General features: G+C 42.4%; 2 protein-coding genes and 1 pseudogene across 5 annotated transcripts; 1 reads left to right on the top strand and 2 right to left on the bottom strand.

Annotated features, from left to right (window-relative positions):
* The first annotated feature begins 1,092 nt into the window (after positions 1 to 1,092).
* LOC127600824 (sialic acid-binding Ig-like lectin 5) lies at positions 1,093 to 14,132 on the top strand. 4 transcript variants are annotated; one of them, XM_052065653.1, is made up of 9 exons: positions 1,093 to 1,186; positions 1,392 to 1,518; positions 2,979 to 3,347; positions 4,541 to 4,867; positions 6,038 to 6,304; positions 7,885 to 8,169; positions 8,483 to 8,600; positions 8,688 to 8,757; positions 9,581 to 10,220. In XM_052065653.1, exons 2-9 carry the CDS (start codon positions 1,419 to 1,421, stop codon positions 9,872 to 9,874), a joined length of 1,830 nt encoding a protein of 609 aa, XP_051921613.1. In that variant the 5' UTR covers positions 1,093 to 1,186; positions 1,392 to 1,418; the 3' UTR covers positions 9,875 to 10,220. The 4 variants fall into 4 exon arrangements, with proteins under 4 accessions (XP_051921613.1, XP_051921614.1, XP_051921616.1 ...); XM_052065654.1 differs by lacking the exon at positions 1,093 to 1,186 and adding an exon at positions 13,723 to 14,132 and having other exon boundaries at positions 1,376 to 1,518; positions 9,581 to 9,876; XM_052065656.1 differs by lacking the exon at positions 1,093 to 1,186 and adding an exon at positions 13,519 to 13,716 and having other exon boundaries at positions 1,376 to 1,518; positions 9,581 to 9,679.
* On the bottom strand, positions 10,391 to 16,102 carry LOC127600837 (olfactory receptor 10J4-like). Its single transcript, XM_052065675.1, has 2 exons — positions 15,963 to 16,102; positions 10,391 to 11,727 (listed from the first exon to the last, which is right to left on the bottom strand). The coding sequence occupies exon 2, from the start codon at positions 11,706 to 11,708 to the stop codon at positions 10,767 to 10,769; it is 942 nt and encodes a 313-aa protein (XP_051921635.1). The 5' UTR covers positions 11,709 to 11,727; positions 15,963 to 16,102; the 3' UTR covers positions 10,391 to 10,766.
* LOC127601209 (olfactory receptor 10J4-like) lies at positions 14,841 to 16,074 on the bottom strand (annotated as a pseudogene).
* Positions 16,103 to 16,687: the final 585 nt, after the last annotated feature.

The following is a 16,687-nucleotide window of genomic DNA, read 5'->3' as shown; positions in this document are numbered from 1 at the left end:
TTTTTTGTTGCCTAGTGCAGTGACTGAATAAAATAAGTGAAACCGGGATGTCACGATTTCATATTTTTAGAATCAATTATTCTATTAACTTTTCATTGAACAGCTCTGATCGCAAGCTGCAATTTGAGACTCCTGAGCGCCAATTGACTTTGCCTGGCTGCAGTATCAACTTTCTCTCACAAGGGGGTGCTAATCAACTGAAAACATCATGAGTCGTTCCGTGCAGGAGAATGGACGTTTATGTTGACTGAACCTGAAATGTCTGTGCGAATGCCAACGCTTGACGAAGACTTGGAAACAAAAAAAAAATATCGACCATATATTACTGCATGACTTATTCGACTTGGTTAACCTTTTTTCCCAGCCTTACTAAGAAACACAGTTGTGTCTTGACATAAGTGTATTAGATCCTTTTCGACACTTAAATCTTAAAACATCAGGATCTCAAATCACCTTGAACTGGTTGCCAGCTAAGCACAGGGCACACATAGATGAACAAATATGTGAGGCCAACATGGTAAACAGTTGTCAGACGCGCCGCCTGAAATTAAAACAAAAAATAAAAACATCTCAAAAACTAATATCCAAGAAAAAAGTTTAGAACAGCATCATAAATACGTTTAGAAACACACATAATACCATCTGTGAATAAAATTTGCTGTTGAACATTGAATTTGTTATTTTTGTTTGTCCAAAATGGCCTAGTTCCACATTTGGTTGTGGCGAAATAGTTTTTAAAAAATGCAGAAGTGATCGCCATTGATAATGCGAGCTGTTAAAATAGCAGAAATATGGGGGAAGGGGTGGGGGGCAATTAAATAGATGGTTCATCCAAAAAAAACTTTTAAGTAGTAATATTTTTATTTTCAAAAATACTGTTTTTATTTTGGTCACTGGTGGAAAAAATACAAGGTGATTAAAAACTGTTTTCTGGTTTATTTTTTATGACATTAAGAGAGTTCTAAATATAACACAAGTGTTTTTTAAAAACACTTGTATTATACTTGCTCACACTGTGGCCTTCTTTAAAAAGGCCACAGTGTGAGCAGGACAAAACGGATCATTCGTATCATGTCCACACTTCTTAAAAACTTTTGCTATTGCACAATGACGGAAGAAAAATCGAAAGTTGAGAGAGGAACAATCACCACAAAAAGACAACAGCACGACACAGACATACTGAGAGGTATGTTCAACGCCATTTTAAAGATATCTTTTCGGATTTATTAAGTGTCTACCAACGAGCGTCAACATGATTCTGTGTTATTCTGTCTGCAATATGGTAGCAAGAACATTTGAGTTCGTTTGGAACCTTTTTGTTTTTATTGTTCTTATGAATATAGAAAGTGTGAGATTAATTATTATTCCATGTGTGTGTGTGTGTGTTTGAGACGTGTCCCATGAAATAGCAGAACTTCATGTCTTCATGTTGCGTTGGACTTGTGGCCCAAAATTCTGCCTTTAGGATGTTCTTTCTTGCCGGGGCTGCTTTGCTCCTCCATGTGTGCGTCGACACAGGTATGAAAACAATCAAGTCACTTCATGGGATGTTAGCCTGTTTAACTGATATGGTAATACGGTATACTGCAAAAAGTTGAACTTCATACAACAGGGGCTGATATGCACTAGTAAGCGTGAACAAGCGAGTGGCAGACTAGGATGTGACACTCCTGTCCACTGCAGTGACTAATGCACTAGTTCAAGAATAGGCAGCTGTTCAGAGGCAACTTTCTTCAACAGCAGAGGTGCCCAACCTTTTTTGACCAAAGATCTACTTTTTGATCAACCAACCTCCCGCAATCGACCCGTTACCGCGCACGCACTTAGACACGCATGCTGCCATGACAGCCACTACTCAAATGAACGCAAAAATAAAGAAACAGAGAACTGAGGCGGAAGCATGGAAGGCACTTGCGCAGCGTGGGAATGATCGTAGCTGAAGTGAACAGTTTTAAAATCCTTCTCACGGCACTCCGGATTCACATTCTTTGCCCGTGCCTTTGGTGAATTGTACATGAAACAAACTCTGAATGAGAATAATAATCACATACAAATATTTTTATATATATAGTGCAACAGCTCTGATCGCAAGCTGAAAATCCAGACCGCCAACCGCCTCCGCATATTACATACACAGCACACAACAAATTGATGGATAACTAATTTTAAAATCAGAAGTCAAGAATAATGACTGTTATTGTGAATTACATACGACAATTTGAAATGTTGGTTTAGCATCATCAAACTTGACATGCTTGATTTGCTTTCGCGGGCCACATAAAATGATGTGGCGGACCAGATCTGGCCCCCGGGCCTTGACTTTGACACCTACGGTTCACGTTGACCTGCTTTTTTTTCTAGTTTTTTTAAAAAACTCTTTCAATATTTTTTGCAAAAGTTAGACTTATAGGATATCAAGAGTGCACCGTACATTAACACAAAAATATATTGATAACAAGCACACAGACACACAAAATGTTTTGGCTTTTTTCTCCCTTCCACTTCGCTCGCGATTGACTTTAGGAGCAACTCCAGGTGGATCGCGATCAATGTATTAGGCACCTTGTTCTACAGTCCGGTATGTGTCTGACTCTTAACGGCAAAGTTTGGCATCAGTTGCCACAGTCGTCTGCTCTTCAAAAGCCATTTCTGTCATGAGTCTTCATGTCAACTGTGACTGATCCACTCAAACCACTCCGATTGACAGCTACTCAAACGCTTTTATGTATTATCTCAAATCTAAACTCCAATTCCATTCAAGTTGGGACCTTGTGTAAAATCTCAATTAAAAACAGAACATAACTATTTGCAAATCATTTTTTTTTTCAACTTGATATTTGAAACAGAACTAAAACTGATTATTTTTACACTGCAGCCATTCAGAATGTACATTATAGACAGTCTTCGTCTCATCAGTCAGTAAGGTGTTTTTGAATTTTTATTATTCTTTTTAAAATGTCTTTTCGCGTGTTTTGAAGCAATCGCATCACAGAGCAACAACTTCTGCAAGGGGCCCTTCTGCATCAACCTCGACAAAACCGAGATTGTATCCGAAGCGGGACTCTGCACCGTCATCCCGTGCTCCTTCTCCGCCATTGACTTCACGCCTCAGAGCATGGTGTGGTTCAAGTGCTCCCAAAGCAAAAGCAGATGCGGCGACTCGGAGATCGGTTTCCGGAACCGAGTTCGGATGCTGCAGTCCAACGTGAGCCGCTGGAACTGCAGCATCATGATCAACAACCTCAGACCCTCGGACTCGGGAGCGTATCAGCTGAGAGTTAATGGCCTGCTGCGGAACACCGTGGAAGGATTTACTTACAAAAAGCGAGTGTTGATCACCGTAACACGTAAGTTGCACGGCCACACTGCGGGACTTTCACATATAAGTAAAGCGTCTTTCAAGCTTTTGGAGATTGGAAGATGTATTTATTTTTACTTGAACTTCACATTTTAGAGCTAAAATGTGATAGTCGCAGGCGGCCCGGTAGCCCAGTGGTTAGCACGTCGGCTTCACAGTGCAGAGGTACCGGGTTCGATTCCAGCTCCGGCCTCCCTGTGTGGAGTTTGCATGTTCTCCCCGGGCCTGTGTGGGTTTTCTCCGGGTGCTCCGGTTTCCTCCCACATTCCAAAAATATGCATGGCAGGCTGATTGAACACTCCAAACTGTCCCTGGGTGTGAGTGTGAGTGCGAATGGTTGTTCGTCTCTGTGTGCCCTGCGATTGGCTGGCAACCGATTCAGGGTGTCCCCCGCCTACTGCCCGGAGACGGCTGGGATAGGCTCCAGCACCCCCCGCGACCCTAGTGAGGATCAGGCGGTTAGGAAGATGAATGAATGAATGTGATAGTCGCAGTTTTTTTTACAGCTAAAATGTGATGATTGCAGTTGAATTGAACCCACTGGAAAAAAAAAATTGTGATTCCATTTTCCATTTTGGACCAAAAAAAACCCCCCGAAATCAAACCTTTTGTGAAAAGATGCATTTTATGCACCACAGTGACTTTTGTGCTCATACATATATATATATATATTTTTACTTTAGTGACTATACTTAAACATCTGAAATCAATTTTTTCAAAATAAAATACCAATTACAACTAAGAAAAGAAGATATTGTATTTCGAATAATCACCAGGCTCACAGTTTTCCAACAATTCCAAACTATTTGCACTCGATTTGTAGTAGTAGTAGTAGTATTTAGTCGTGTGTGTATGCATGTATGCCATGCACAAGTGTGTGTGCACATAGACTACATCATTGCTTCTGAATTGAAATAACCACCGACATCTTTTCTGTTTTGTGACACCCTTTGCAGTCGATATCATGTGACAAACGCTCAATCACAATCTGCTTGTAATTGAATTTCCAAAAATCCGCCACGTACAAGAGCCATCCGCATTGTTCTGGTAAACGGTGATCTCTTCCAAAAGAGACCCGATTCGTTCATTTGATGGCCTTAGTCAACCTTTATTTTTTACTCTCCTAACAAAACAAAATATAGGTGAGGAAAATGGCACTTAAACTTTGTGCGTTCTTGTCAGCTCTCAGGCAGAAGCCCACCGTGTGGTCCGAGCCAATGACCGCCGGTCAATCGGCGATGCTCACCTGCGTGGCCCCGGGCCTCTGCTCCGGCTCCATCCCCACCATCAGCTGGGCGTGGAAGCAATCGCTAGACAACGACACTCACGCCGTGGTCCCTAACGCGACGACTTTCCAGTGGGAGACTTTGACACCGCTCCATTGGAGATACAAGTCAACTTTGACCTTCAACGCTAATGCCGAACACCACGGTCGCGACGTCACTTGCCAAGTCTACTACTGGGGAGTCAACGAGACCACGGAGAAAACCGTGACACTGAATGTTACCTGTGAGTAGCATCCACTGACAACTTTGTGGTGTGTGTGTGTGTGTGTGTGTGCGCTTGTGCACAACACATCGTGAGACCTGTGCGTGTGGTCTTGTCAAATGACTCCAATTGATCACATAAAATACTCTATGATTGATCTGACATATATGGGCGGCCCGGTAGTCCAGTGGTTAGCACGTCGGCTTCACAGTGCAGAGGTACCGGGTTCGATTCCAGCTCCGGCCTCCCTGTGTGGAGTTTGCATGTTCTCCCCGGGCCTGCGTGGGTTTTCTCCGGGTGCTCCGGTTTCCTCCCACATTCCAAAAAACATGCATGGCAGGCTGATTGAACACTCTAAATCAGGCATGTCCAAAGTCCGGCCCGCGGGCCAAATCCGGCCCGCGGTCGAATTTCATCCGGCCCTCGGCCCCCGTCATAAAATCAGTGCCGTCTGGCCCGCAGGTTGGGCGCAATGGAACACGTGTTGCATTGACTGAGGTCTCGTAGACTGGTGAGTGATGTTTCATAGAGTACTGCTTCCCTCTAGTGGCTAAATGAGTAATAGCATTCACTAAATGAGTAATAGCATTTAGACACTAGAGGGCATCACTCACGAGTTAACAAGACATCACTCCGTGTTTATATTGACTGATATGTCATATTTCAAATTCCTGTTTCAAATGAACCAAAAGAAATTCTTAAGATTGTTGAAATTAAAATAAAAATGGAAATGTGAAACATACTGGCTTACTAAAATTTGTTGAGCAGTATTGTTGTTCAATGTAAAGAATGTCAGCCAAGGTCGGCCCCCCGACATTTTACCACATAAAATCTGGCCCCCTTGGCAAAATGTTTGGACACCCCTGCTCTAAATTGTCCCTAGGTGTGAGTGTGAGTGCGAATGGTTGTTCGTCTCTGTGTGCCCTGCGATTGGCTGGCAACCGATTCAGGGTGTTGTCCCCCGCCTACTGCCCGGAGACAGCTGGGATGGGCTCCAGCACCCCCCGCGACCCTAGTGAGGATCAAGCGGTACGGAAGATGAATGAATGAATGATTGATCTGACATATATGCGGAGTGAAAACACCAATTAACACATAGCGAATCGCAAGTATGCGGGTGTTGACTTAATCTCTTAAAATCCCGACTTTTCCGGCAAGGGATGAAATGACGCCTGTACCTTTTCGTCCCAGATGCGAAGCCTCCATCCATCTCTGGGCGGACGACGGTGAAAGAAGGCGACACCTTAACTCTTTTGTGCAACGCTGACAGTTTCCCGCCCTCTCGCGTCTTTTGGAACCTTCCCTATTCTAACGGGACCAACGTGCAAAGCGGATCACAGATGAGCCCGACCGGAGCTAGCGCTTTTCTCGTCATCCCCAACGTGACGGCGGCCCACTCTGGACGCTACCAATGCGTAGCGACTCACTATACGGTCCACGTGAATGTGACGGTGACATGTGAGTACAGTGTAGCCTTGCTTAAAAGAGAGCACGATATTGCGTGGGTGTTGAAAGATCAATCGAAATGCTCCAAAATGGCCGGCAGTACGGGAAACTCCGATTTGAACATATCTGGCGGTGAATGAGTGAAAAAGCTAACAAACTCATTTTTGTTTGACAGTTGTCGTATGAATTTCAGGGTGACATACAAGCACCCTGCAGGTACACATTTTTATGGTGTAGTCATTTAAAAGTATTTGGCGATCATAGTTTGTGACAGTTTATGGTTTAAACTAGTGGTGCCCAACCCCCGAGCCGCGGACCGGTAACGGTCCGTGGATCATTTGTGACCGGGCCCCACAGAAAGAATAAAGAACTTATGTTAAGCGCTTTGTTACAGCTGACGCTGTTGTGAAAGCGCTATATAAATCAGCATGTAGTGTGTATTACTTGCATTTTATTTATTTTGGAATCTGAAATGTGTTTTAGTTTGAAAAACGACCGGATTCTCTGGTACATCTGCCTACAGTATGTCACTCTTGACGTGGGCGCGCTTCTCGGTCATGTGATATGTTACCGCTAAAAATGAAACCCAGGAGCGAGCAAAATGAGTACAGTGATCCCTCGTTTGTCGCGGTCAATGGGGACAAAAACCACCCGCAATAAACAAAAATCCGCGAAGTAGCGTCGAATTAACATAAACAGGTAAAAAAAAAAATTGAAGTCCACAAACGGTCCGCGAGAAGCTGCAAAACAACAGCGAGTCACAGAGAGCAACATATACAGTACTGTACATGAATATGTTTTAAAAAATTAATATGTTTGAAAAAATCCACGATGCACTGAACCCGCGAGAAACGAACCGCGAAGTAGCGAGGGATCACTGCAATAACAAACATCGTTGGAAAGTTTCTTTGGCAAGGGAAAAAGACGGAAGAGGGGCCAACGACTTTCAAGAAAAAGAAGCCTGAATTTAATAGACAGTATCAGGAGTCCTACTTAAAATACGGATTTATCTCAACAGGAGATTCCCACGCACCAAGCCCACTCTACATAATATGCAGCGATGGCGAGTCGTATTTTTCATGCAGTACTTTATATTTGTGGTGTATCTTATTTTGAAGGCACGTTTAAACGTTACCATAGCGACCCGAGAGTGTTACGGGCAGAATTTTCCTCGTGTCCATACCTGTCAACTCATACAGTTTAGCCATAGTTCATATGGATTTTGTGGTGAATCTCACGTATATGGCCGTATCGCACAAATCATACGGATTCTTAAAATTTTCGTTTTTGTTTCCGCCCCCCCCCCCCCCCCCCTGACAGGTAGTTGCGTTTGCTTTTGCCCAGAGCGGTGCTCGTCTACTCGAATGCTTTCATTTCCGGATTACAACTCAAAACACAGTAATGCCGCTAAGTAGAATGACGATTAAACATTAACCAGACATTGTATTATGGAGATCTACAATAAATATCATTGAAAATTTCCTGGGGTTTTTTTCTGTGCCGTTATTTTGACATAAAATGCTTTGGTATGTTATAAGGATTTTTGCTCTTACCTGTCGCCGTATTTTCATGCGTATTGTGCCCTTCCGCAGGGTTCGGGGGAATCCTCAACGGATCGGGATGTTCGCTACGGGGGCCGGTGTTGACCTGTGTGTGTATCAGCGGCGGGGTCCCGCGACCCTCCATCATGTGGCCGTTGCTGGCCAACACGACGTTCTGCAGCGCCGTCACCGCAGTGTCTGACGACAGCGTCAACAGCAGCGTCACGCTGATTGTCGACGGTCTCAATATCTCTGCGGTGGAGTGTGTCAGCATGCATCAAGATGGCGGCCTCAGGAAAACACTGACCGTTCAACGCAAAACATTAGAATGGGAAGGTAGGGATGATTAGAAAGTCAATTTTCTAGCACAGGTGATAACATTGGCTGTATGTGACTTGTTTTCAGAAAAGTATACTTGTTTCGGAAATATGAGTTGTTACTGGCAAATTGCAACTTGTTCTGAGAAAATTCCAAATGATTCTCTGAATACAACTTTCGACCGAGAGTGACCGAAAATGAAAATGTACTTTTGTAACATTTCATCGTAAGACTATTTTTTGTTCAAATGTGACTTATTCTTGTCATAATATGGAAAGTTGCAAATCTTTTTTTAGAATATTTAAACTTTTGACTCCTTCTCATAAAACAGATTCAGAGCGAGGTATGAAAAATATGACAACCATGTTTCGCCTGAAAGTCTTCATCGCATTTTTGAGCGGCGCGCTACTGTCAGCCATCTTGTGCTGGTTTTCCAGGACTTGCTGCCGGTACACCATCATCTTCTCTTCTTCTTCCCCCCACCCCCCACTTTTGTTCAGACACATTATGATACGTGTGTCCATTTTTATATCCAGGAAACCAAAGAAAAGCCCTGGTCATCTGGATCTGGAGCTGGTGGAACCACAAGATGAAGATGACCCACAGGTATTTTGCTTTTTTTTATTTTTTATTTTTTTAACCATAAGAACTAATGGGAAAAAAATAATTCTACTTCATCTTTATTTATAAGTCGCTTTCACAACAGCTGTAACAAAGCAAAGCTATAGAACAGTTAACACAAAATCATATACCAGAACACATTAGCAGACGAGCCCCCAACTACGACGCCATCTTGGCATGAAAATTTGAATAACTCATTATTATTAGGATTATTACATGGTTGATTAGCTCAGCATAGATCAATCGTACAATTTTTATGACATGATTTATTTGGCGTTTACAATACCTGGCTGTCACTGGAATGACAGTAACAGGGTTGCAAATCCGGATGAATGTTAGTTTCTCTCAGGAGTCGAAGCTGGCTTTTTAGTGGGCTGTTTTTATTGTATTGTTTATTTCACAGTATTAAAAAAGAGCAGCAGAGTTACATAGCTCGTGACTTTGATTCATGAGGCAGGAAAAGAACTCCGCCAGTAAAACTGAAAATTTTGTTTTGCCGAATTTGGAAGTCAAATCAATCACTTATCACGTCATAACATAATACTGAACTTTTTTTTTCAAGACAGTCGGGAAGCAAGAAAGCGACATGTATATCAGTGAGCCAGTCGGTAGCTAAATAGTGGCTAGCGTTGCCTGCTAGCATTTGCTTGGAGTGATTAGCACCTCACGCTAATTGCTAATTCTTTAACTAGCTAAGATGCGCTCTGTTTTTGAAGATGGTAACAATATTTATCAGCTAACAAGTCAGCGGCTATGCAGCTAGCCGCTAATTAGTGCTAATTTAGAGGTTGACGTTTTCTCTTGTCAGGACTCTGGCCGCAAAATTGTCGGCGAGGAGGCGACCAAAGCGGACGTGGAGTACGCCAGCATCAACTTCTCCGCGTTGAGGAGAAACAACACCAGGGAGGTTACAACCACTCACCAGGCCACCGAGTATGCTCAAATCAAAACAAAGGGAAATGGTAACGAATCACTGGAGCATAATGACGATAAAGAAAAGGATGAAATGACGGCGGAGAATAGGACACAGTGTAACAATAAGAATGAAGAGAAGGAAGAGGAAGCCTTGTATTCAAATGTGAAGGACGCTATGATGTCATGAACGGCCCCCTTTGCTTTAAATTCAGATGTTTTCAGCTGTGGTACAAAAGCTGCAAAAGAAATCACTCACAGGCATTTCAAGATGTTTTTTTTATTGGCAGTGTTGAAATTCATTGGAGGCAATGGTGAGACAATCGTGACAATGTACACTTTAATCACATTTCGAAGCATTTTAGACTTGCATTGTGTGAAATTATTACATAAAATAGTATTTCAGGGTAGGTGGTATTGCGATACATAGATGGAGGTTGTCTGTGTATATATGTGTGTCCGTGTGTGTAATTATTATAAATATTTCACATTTTAAAATGTGTACTTACATTATATTTGTCCCTGTAATGTTTTTTTTAAATAAACAATATGGTGGTTAAAAAAATATGATCAAAATGATTTAAAAATAATGACACTATCTTCAATGTAGTTGAACCTATTTTTGGAGAATTGTTGTATTCTTCCCTCCTGGCACATTCACACCAGTGTGTGTATGTATGTGCTTGAATAGATTAAGCTTTGGTGCGGGTTTGAAAGCGGGCGGCGACTTTGTGATCAAAGGAGAAGGGGTGACAACAAATGGAGAACCACCGAATGATATGAAATGATATCCACGGGCATTTAATGATGTGAAAATATTAAGTGGCAACATGAAACTACACAGTGGAGCTTTGTCCTTTTTTGATTACAGTCAGAGTACAAATAAATCAGCGTATTCAAATATTTGCAGGGCGTGCGGACAAACCACAAACGCACAAGTGCGCACACATACCTGCGCGCCTGCACTCACACCCGCGTAAGAAACGCATACACGTCAAGCTGCATGTACATACATTAAAAACACAGTAGCTCACACGCACTCTCACACCCACACACACAAACGCACACAAATGAAGTCATCTTCATTCCTCTTGAGTTTTGATCACTACGACATGACTGCAACACAATCTCTTGATGTGCTTCCGGATTTCCGTCATCTTCAAACCATAAATGATCGGATTGAGCAGGGGATTGTACACCAACGTTTGGAGAGTCAGAATCAGTCGCGCGTTTTTCGGAAGCACCGACTCCAGTAGACCCATGATGACGTCAAAGGTCATCAAAGAGAAGGTAGCCAATAAGACAATCAGGTGGGGTAAACACGTATCGACCGCTTTTTTCCAGACTTCTCCCCGGCTATGATAGGCGACCATGAATATCTTAAAATACGTGAAGAAAATGAACAGCACGGGGATGACAGCCATAACGGATAGGGTAAACAAAGTCCACGTAGCGAGAAACGTTGGTAATGTACAGTGAATATTCATCATTGCCGCATTGCAAATAATTCCAGCCAATGTCACGCTGCAGATTTTTTGTTTGGACTGAAAGACAACCGTCACCGATATCAGACAGACGGGCACAAACCAGGCCGAGGCCAAACAAATGCTGACGCTGGTGGTGCCCATGGTAGATGCGTATTGAAGAGGCCTGCAGATGGACACGTATCTGTCGTAAGACATAGCAAGCAGCAACAAAATGTCAGAACTACCTAAATTGTAGAAGAAAAAAACCTGGACCAAACAACCGGAATAAGAAACTCTCTGTTGGTCAGACAAAACAGCCACGATGAGCTGGGGGTAGATTGCAGTGCTGAAAAAAAGCGAGTTGAGCGACAAAGCTGCAATGAAAATGTACATGGGCTCGTGAAGGTTCCTATGGATCCAGACGAGACAAAAAATGATGCAATTAGAGCAGAGAATGAGAGCATAGACTGCCAAAAAGAACACCACGTAAACGTATCTGTACTTGTCCACATCTACAAAGCCATCGAGACTCAGCATCAGCGTTCCGTTCCGTTCCATCGTGACAAGCAATCTTATACTTACTGGTCGGAGCGTCCACGTCGTCGCCGATGGAAGTGCTGCTGAGCCGTGGCTGCGGACGCAGAAGTAAGAAGACATCAAGCTGATGATCGGAATGATGACAGCCTGCGATTGGTCATCCTGTTGAGGAGGCGTTCTGCTCCTTCCCTCTTTGGCCGAAATGTCTCACAGGGCTCAAGAACACTTTGGGCTTATTGTTGTGGCCCTGAACTGCAGTATTGTTGTTTGGTGATTTGAAAAGAAAAAAAAAAAGACATAACTTTAAAAAGCACGAGCGAAAGACCCGAAAGCAGGGGGTGTTTCAACTTTTTCGGCTGACGGCCTGTATTCATCATCAAACAAATAATAAATATTTGTCCAATACAAAAAAAAAAGTTTTTAAATGAAGTGAGTCTTTTATTAAGGGAGAACAAAAATAATAAATCCATTATCCACAAGGCTGTCAGTGTGATTTACTTGAGTTCTGCAGCTTCTGGAATGACTTTTAACCGTTTCCAGTTTGTTCAAATGTGACTTATTCTTTTTATATTATGGAAAGTTGCAAATCTTTTTTTTAGAATATTTGAACTTTTGACTCCTCATAAAACCGATTCAGAGCGAGATATGAAAAATATGACAACCATGTTTCGCCTGGATGTCTTCATCGCATTTTTGAGCGGCGCACTACTGTCAGCCATCTTGTGCTGGTTTTCCAGGACTTGCTGCCGGTACACCATCTTCTCTCCCCGCCCCCCCCCACACCCCCACACCCCACTTTTGTTAAGACACATTATGACCCACCCCCCACTTTTGTTAAGACACATTATGATACGTGTGTCCATTTTTATATCCAGGAAACCAAAGAAAAGGCCTGGGCGTCTGGATCTAGCACTGGTGGAACCACAAGATGAAGATGACCCACAGGTATTTTCCTTTTTTTTAACCTTAAGAACTAATGGGGGGGGGGGGGGATCATTCTTACTACATCTTTATTTATAAGTCGCTTTCACAACAGCTGTAACAAAGCAAAGCTATAGAACAGTTAACACAAAATCATACACCAGAACACATTAGCAGAACAAGCAGACGAGCTCCCAACTACGACACCATCTTGGCATGAAAATCTGAATAAATCATTATTATTATGATTATTACATGGTTGATTAGCTCAGCATAGATCAATCGTACAATTTTTATGACATGATTTATTTGGCGTTTACAATAAATGGCTGTCACTGGAATGACAGTAACAGGGTTGCAAATCCGGATGAATGCGAGTTTCTCTCAGGAGTCGAAGCTGGCTTTTTAGTGAGCTGTTTTTATCGTATTGTTTATTTCACAGTATTAAAGAAGAGCAGCAGAGTTACATAGCTCGTGACTTTGATTCATGAGGCACGAAAATAACTTCGCCAGTAAAACTGAAAATTTTGTTTTGCTTTGCCGAATTTGGAAGTCAAATCAATCACTTATCACGTCATAACAAAGCGACATGTATATCAGTGAGCCAGTCGGTAGCTAAATAGTGGCTAGCGTTGCCTGCTAGCATTTGCTTGGAGTGATTAGCACCTCACGCTAATTGCTAATTCTTTAACTACCTAAGACACGTTCTGTTTTTAAAGAGCGTAACAATATTTATCAGCTAACAAGTCAGCGGCTATGTAGCTATCCGCTAATTAGTGCTAATTTAGAGGTTGACGTTTTCTCTTGTCAGGACTCTGGCCGCAAAGTTGTCGGCGAGGAGGCGACCAAAGCGGACGTGGAGTACGCCAGCATCAACTTCTCCGCGTTGATGAGAAACAACACCAGGGAGGTTACAAACACTCACCAGACCACCGAGTATGCTCAGATCAAAACAAAGGGAAATGGTAACGAATCGCTAGAGCATAATGACGATAAAGAAAAGGATGTAATGGCGTCGGAGAATAGGACACAGTGTAACAATAAGAATGAAGAGAACGAAGAGGAAGCCTTGTATTCAAATGTGAAGGACGCTATAAAGTCATGAACGGCCCCCTTTGCTTTAAATTCAGATGTTTTCAGCTGTGGTACAAAAGCTGCAAAAGAAATCACTCACAGGCATTTCAAGATGTTTTTTTATTGGCAGTGTTAAAATTAATTGGAGGCAATGGTGAGACAATCGTGACAATGTACACTTTAATCACATTTCGAAGCATTTTAGACTTGCATTGTGTGAAATTATTACATAAAATAGTATTTCAGGGTATAGGTGGTATTGCGATACATAGATGGAGGTTGTCCTTGTATATATGTGTGTGCGTGCGTGTAATTATTATCAATATTTCACATTTTAAAATGTGTACTTACATTATATTTGTCCCTGTAATGTTTTTATTAAATAAACAACATGGTGGTTAAAAAATATGATCAAAATGATTTAAAAATAATGACACTATCTTCAATGTAGTTGAACCTATTTTGGGGGAATTGTTGTGTTCAACAATTCTCCAAAAATGAACGTAATTTTTTTTTCATATTCCAACAACATGCTGCTTTAAAAAAACGGATTTAAATAAAATGATTTAATCATGACTATCTTCAAAATATGTGAAGCATTTCAAATCAATAATTCTGTAACAAAGCAAACAAAATTTTTTGTTGTTGTCAATTTAGTGTTTCTCACCGCTCTGATTAGATTGTGACCGAGCATCCCAACATGATGAGGCCATGCTGCTCCATTCCGGGGTCAACGCATTAAAATGACCAAATCCGACCACAAAAAACGCGCATGCCCGTATTCTTCCCTCCTGACACATTCACACCAGTGTGTGTATATATGTGCTTGAATAGATTAAGCTTTGGTGTGGGTTTGAAAGCGGGTGGCGACTTTGTGATCAAAGGAGAAGGGGTGACAACAAATGGAGAACCACCGAATGATATGAAAAGATATCCACGGGCATTTAATGATGTGAAAATATTAAGTGGCAACATGAAACTACACAGTCGAGCTTTGTCATTTTTTTGATTACAGTCAGAGTACAAATAAATCAGCGTATTCAAATATTTGCAGGGCGTGCGGACAAACCACAAACGCACAAGTGCGCACACATACCTGCGCGCCTGCACTCACACCCGCGTAACAAACGCATACACGTCAAGCTGCATGTACATAAATTAAAAACACAGTCAAGTCAAGAGTATTTATAGAGCACTTTCAAACAGCCATCGCTGCATACAAAGTGCTGTACATGGAGCGATTTAACGTGCACAATAAACAGTAAGACGGTAGTTCACACGCACCCTCACACCCCAACACAACGCACACAAATGAAGTCCTCTTCATTCCTCTTGAGTTTTGATCACTACGACATGACTGCAACACAATCTCTTGATGTGCTTCCGGATTTCCGTCATCTTCAAACCATAAATGATCGGATTGAGCAGGGGATTGTACACCAACGTTTGCAGAGTCAGAATCAGTCGCGCGTTTTTCGGAAGCACCGACTCCAGTAGACCCATGATGACGTCAAAGGTCATCAAAGAGAAGGTAGCCAATAAGACAATCAGGTGCGGTAAACACGTATCGAGCACTTTTTTCCAGACTTCTCCCCGGCTATGATAGGCGACCATGAATATCTTAAAATACGTGAAGAAAATGAACAGCACGGGGATGACAATCATAACGGATAGGTTAAACAAAATCCACGTAGCGAGAAACGTTGGTAATGTACAGTGAATATTCATCATTGTCGCATTGCAAACAATTCCAACCAATGTCACGCTGCAGATTTTTGGTTTGGACAGAAAGACAACCGTCACCGTTGTCACACAGACAGGCACAAACCAGGCCGAGGCCAAACAAATGCTGACGCTGGTGGTGCTCATGGTAGATGCGTATTGAAGAGGCCTGCAGATGGACACGTATCTGTCGTAAGACATAGCAAGCAGCAACAAAATGTCAGAACTACCTAAACTGTAGAAGAAAAAAAACCTGGACCAAACAACCGGAATAAGAAACTCTCTGCTGGTGAGACAAAACGGCCACAACGAGTTGGGGGTAGACTGCAGTGCTGAAAAAAAGCGAATTGAGCGACAAAGCTGCAATGAAAATGTACATGGGCTCGTGAAGGTTCCTATGGATCCAGACGAGACAAATAATGATGCAATTAGAGCAGAGAATGAGAACATACAATGCCAAAAAGAACACCACGTAAACGTATCTGTACTTGTCCACATCTACAAAGCCATCGAGACTCAGCATCAGCGTTCCGTTCCATCGTGACAAGCACACGCCACAAAATAATGACTCAAGGTCAATAAATCTTATACTTCCTGGTCGGAGCGTCCACGTCGTCGCTGATGGAAGTGCTGCTGAGCGGCGGCTGCAGACGCAGAAGTAAGAAGACATCTAGCTGATGATCGGAATGATGACAGCCTGCGATTGGTCATCTTGTTGAGGAGGCGTTCTGCTCCTTCCCTCTTTGGCCGAAATGTCTCACAGGGCTCAAGAACACTTTGGGCTTATTGTTGTGGCCCTGAACTGCAGTACTGTTGTTGATTTGTGATTTGAAAAAAAAAAAAAAAGACATTAAAAATCATTGAGCAAAAGCCCCGAAAGCAGGGGGTGTTTAAACTTTTTCGGCTGACGGCCTCTATTCATCATCAAACAAATAATCAATATTTGTCCAAGACAAAAAAAAACAAAACTTTTTAAATGAAGTGAGTCTTTCATTATTAATGGAGAACAAAAATAATAAATCCAACCCTACATGGCGCTCTGTGAAAAACGGAATACTTTCTAAACCGAATAACAGGTTGGGCGACGCTCGGCAGCAATGATTGAAATCAAGTGTTTTGGAATGCTGGCAACCTCGTCTTTGCTATCTCTGTGGAGATCTTTTGGCCCAATCTTCATTCCAGATTTACTCGAATTCAGTAACGCTGTGAGGTTTGTCAGCAGGAACAGCCTTTTAAATGTTAAGCCACAGCATTTCAACGAGATTCAAGTCTGGACTTCAACT

Source organism: Hippocampus zosterae, chromosome 5 (genome assembly GCF_025434085.1).
Source record: "Hippocampus zosterae strain Florida chromosome 5, ASM2543408v3, whole genome shotgun sequence".
NCBI classification, from domain to species: Eukaryota; Metazoa; Chordata; class Actinopteri; order Syngnathiformes; family Syngnathidae; genus Hippocampus; species Hippocampus zosterae.
The sequence above is the reverse complement of the archived record's forward strand: the minus strand, read 5'-3'. Positions and strand labels throughout refer to the sequence as shown.

Bases quoted from the DNA above. Each gene is read 5' to 3' on its own strand.
- LOC127600837 (XM_052065675.1), bottom strand. From the start codon at position 11,708: ATGGAACGGAACGGAACGCTGATGCTGAGTCTCGATGGCTTTGTAGAT.
- LOC127600824 (XM_052065654.1), top strand. From the start codon at position 1,419: ATGTCTTCATGTTGCGTTGGACTTGTGGCCCAAAATTCTGCCTTTAGG. The intron at 1,519-2,978 runs GTATGAAAACAA...CGTGTTTTGAAG, and splicing joins CCATGTGTGCGTCGACACAG to CAATCGCATCACAGAGCAAC. The intron at 3,348-4,540 runs GTAAGTTGCACG...CGTTCTTGTCAG, and splicing joins AGTGTTGATCACCGTAACAC to CTCTCAGGCAGAAGCCCACC.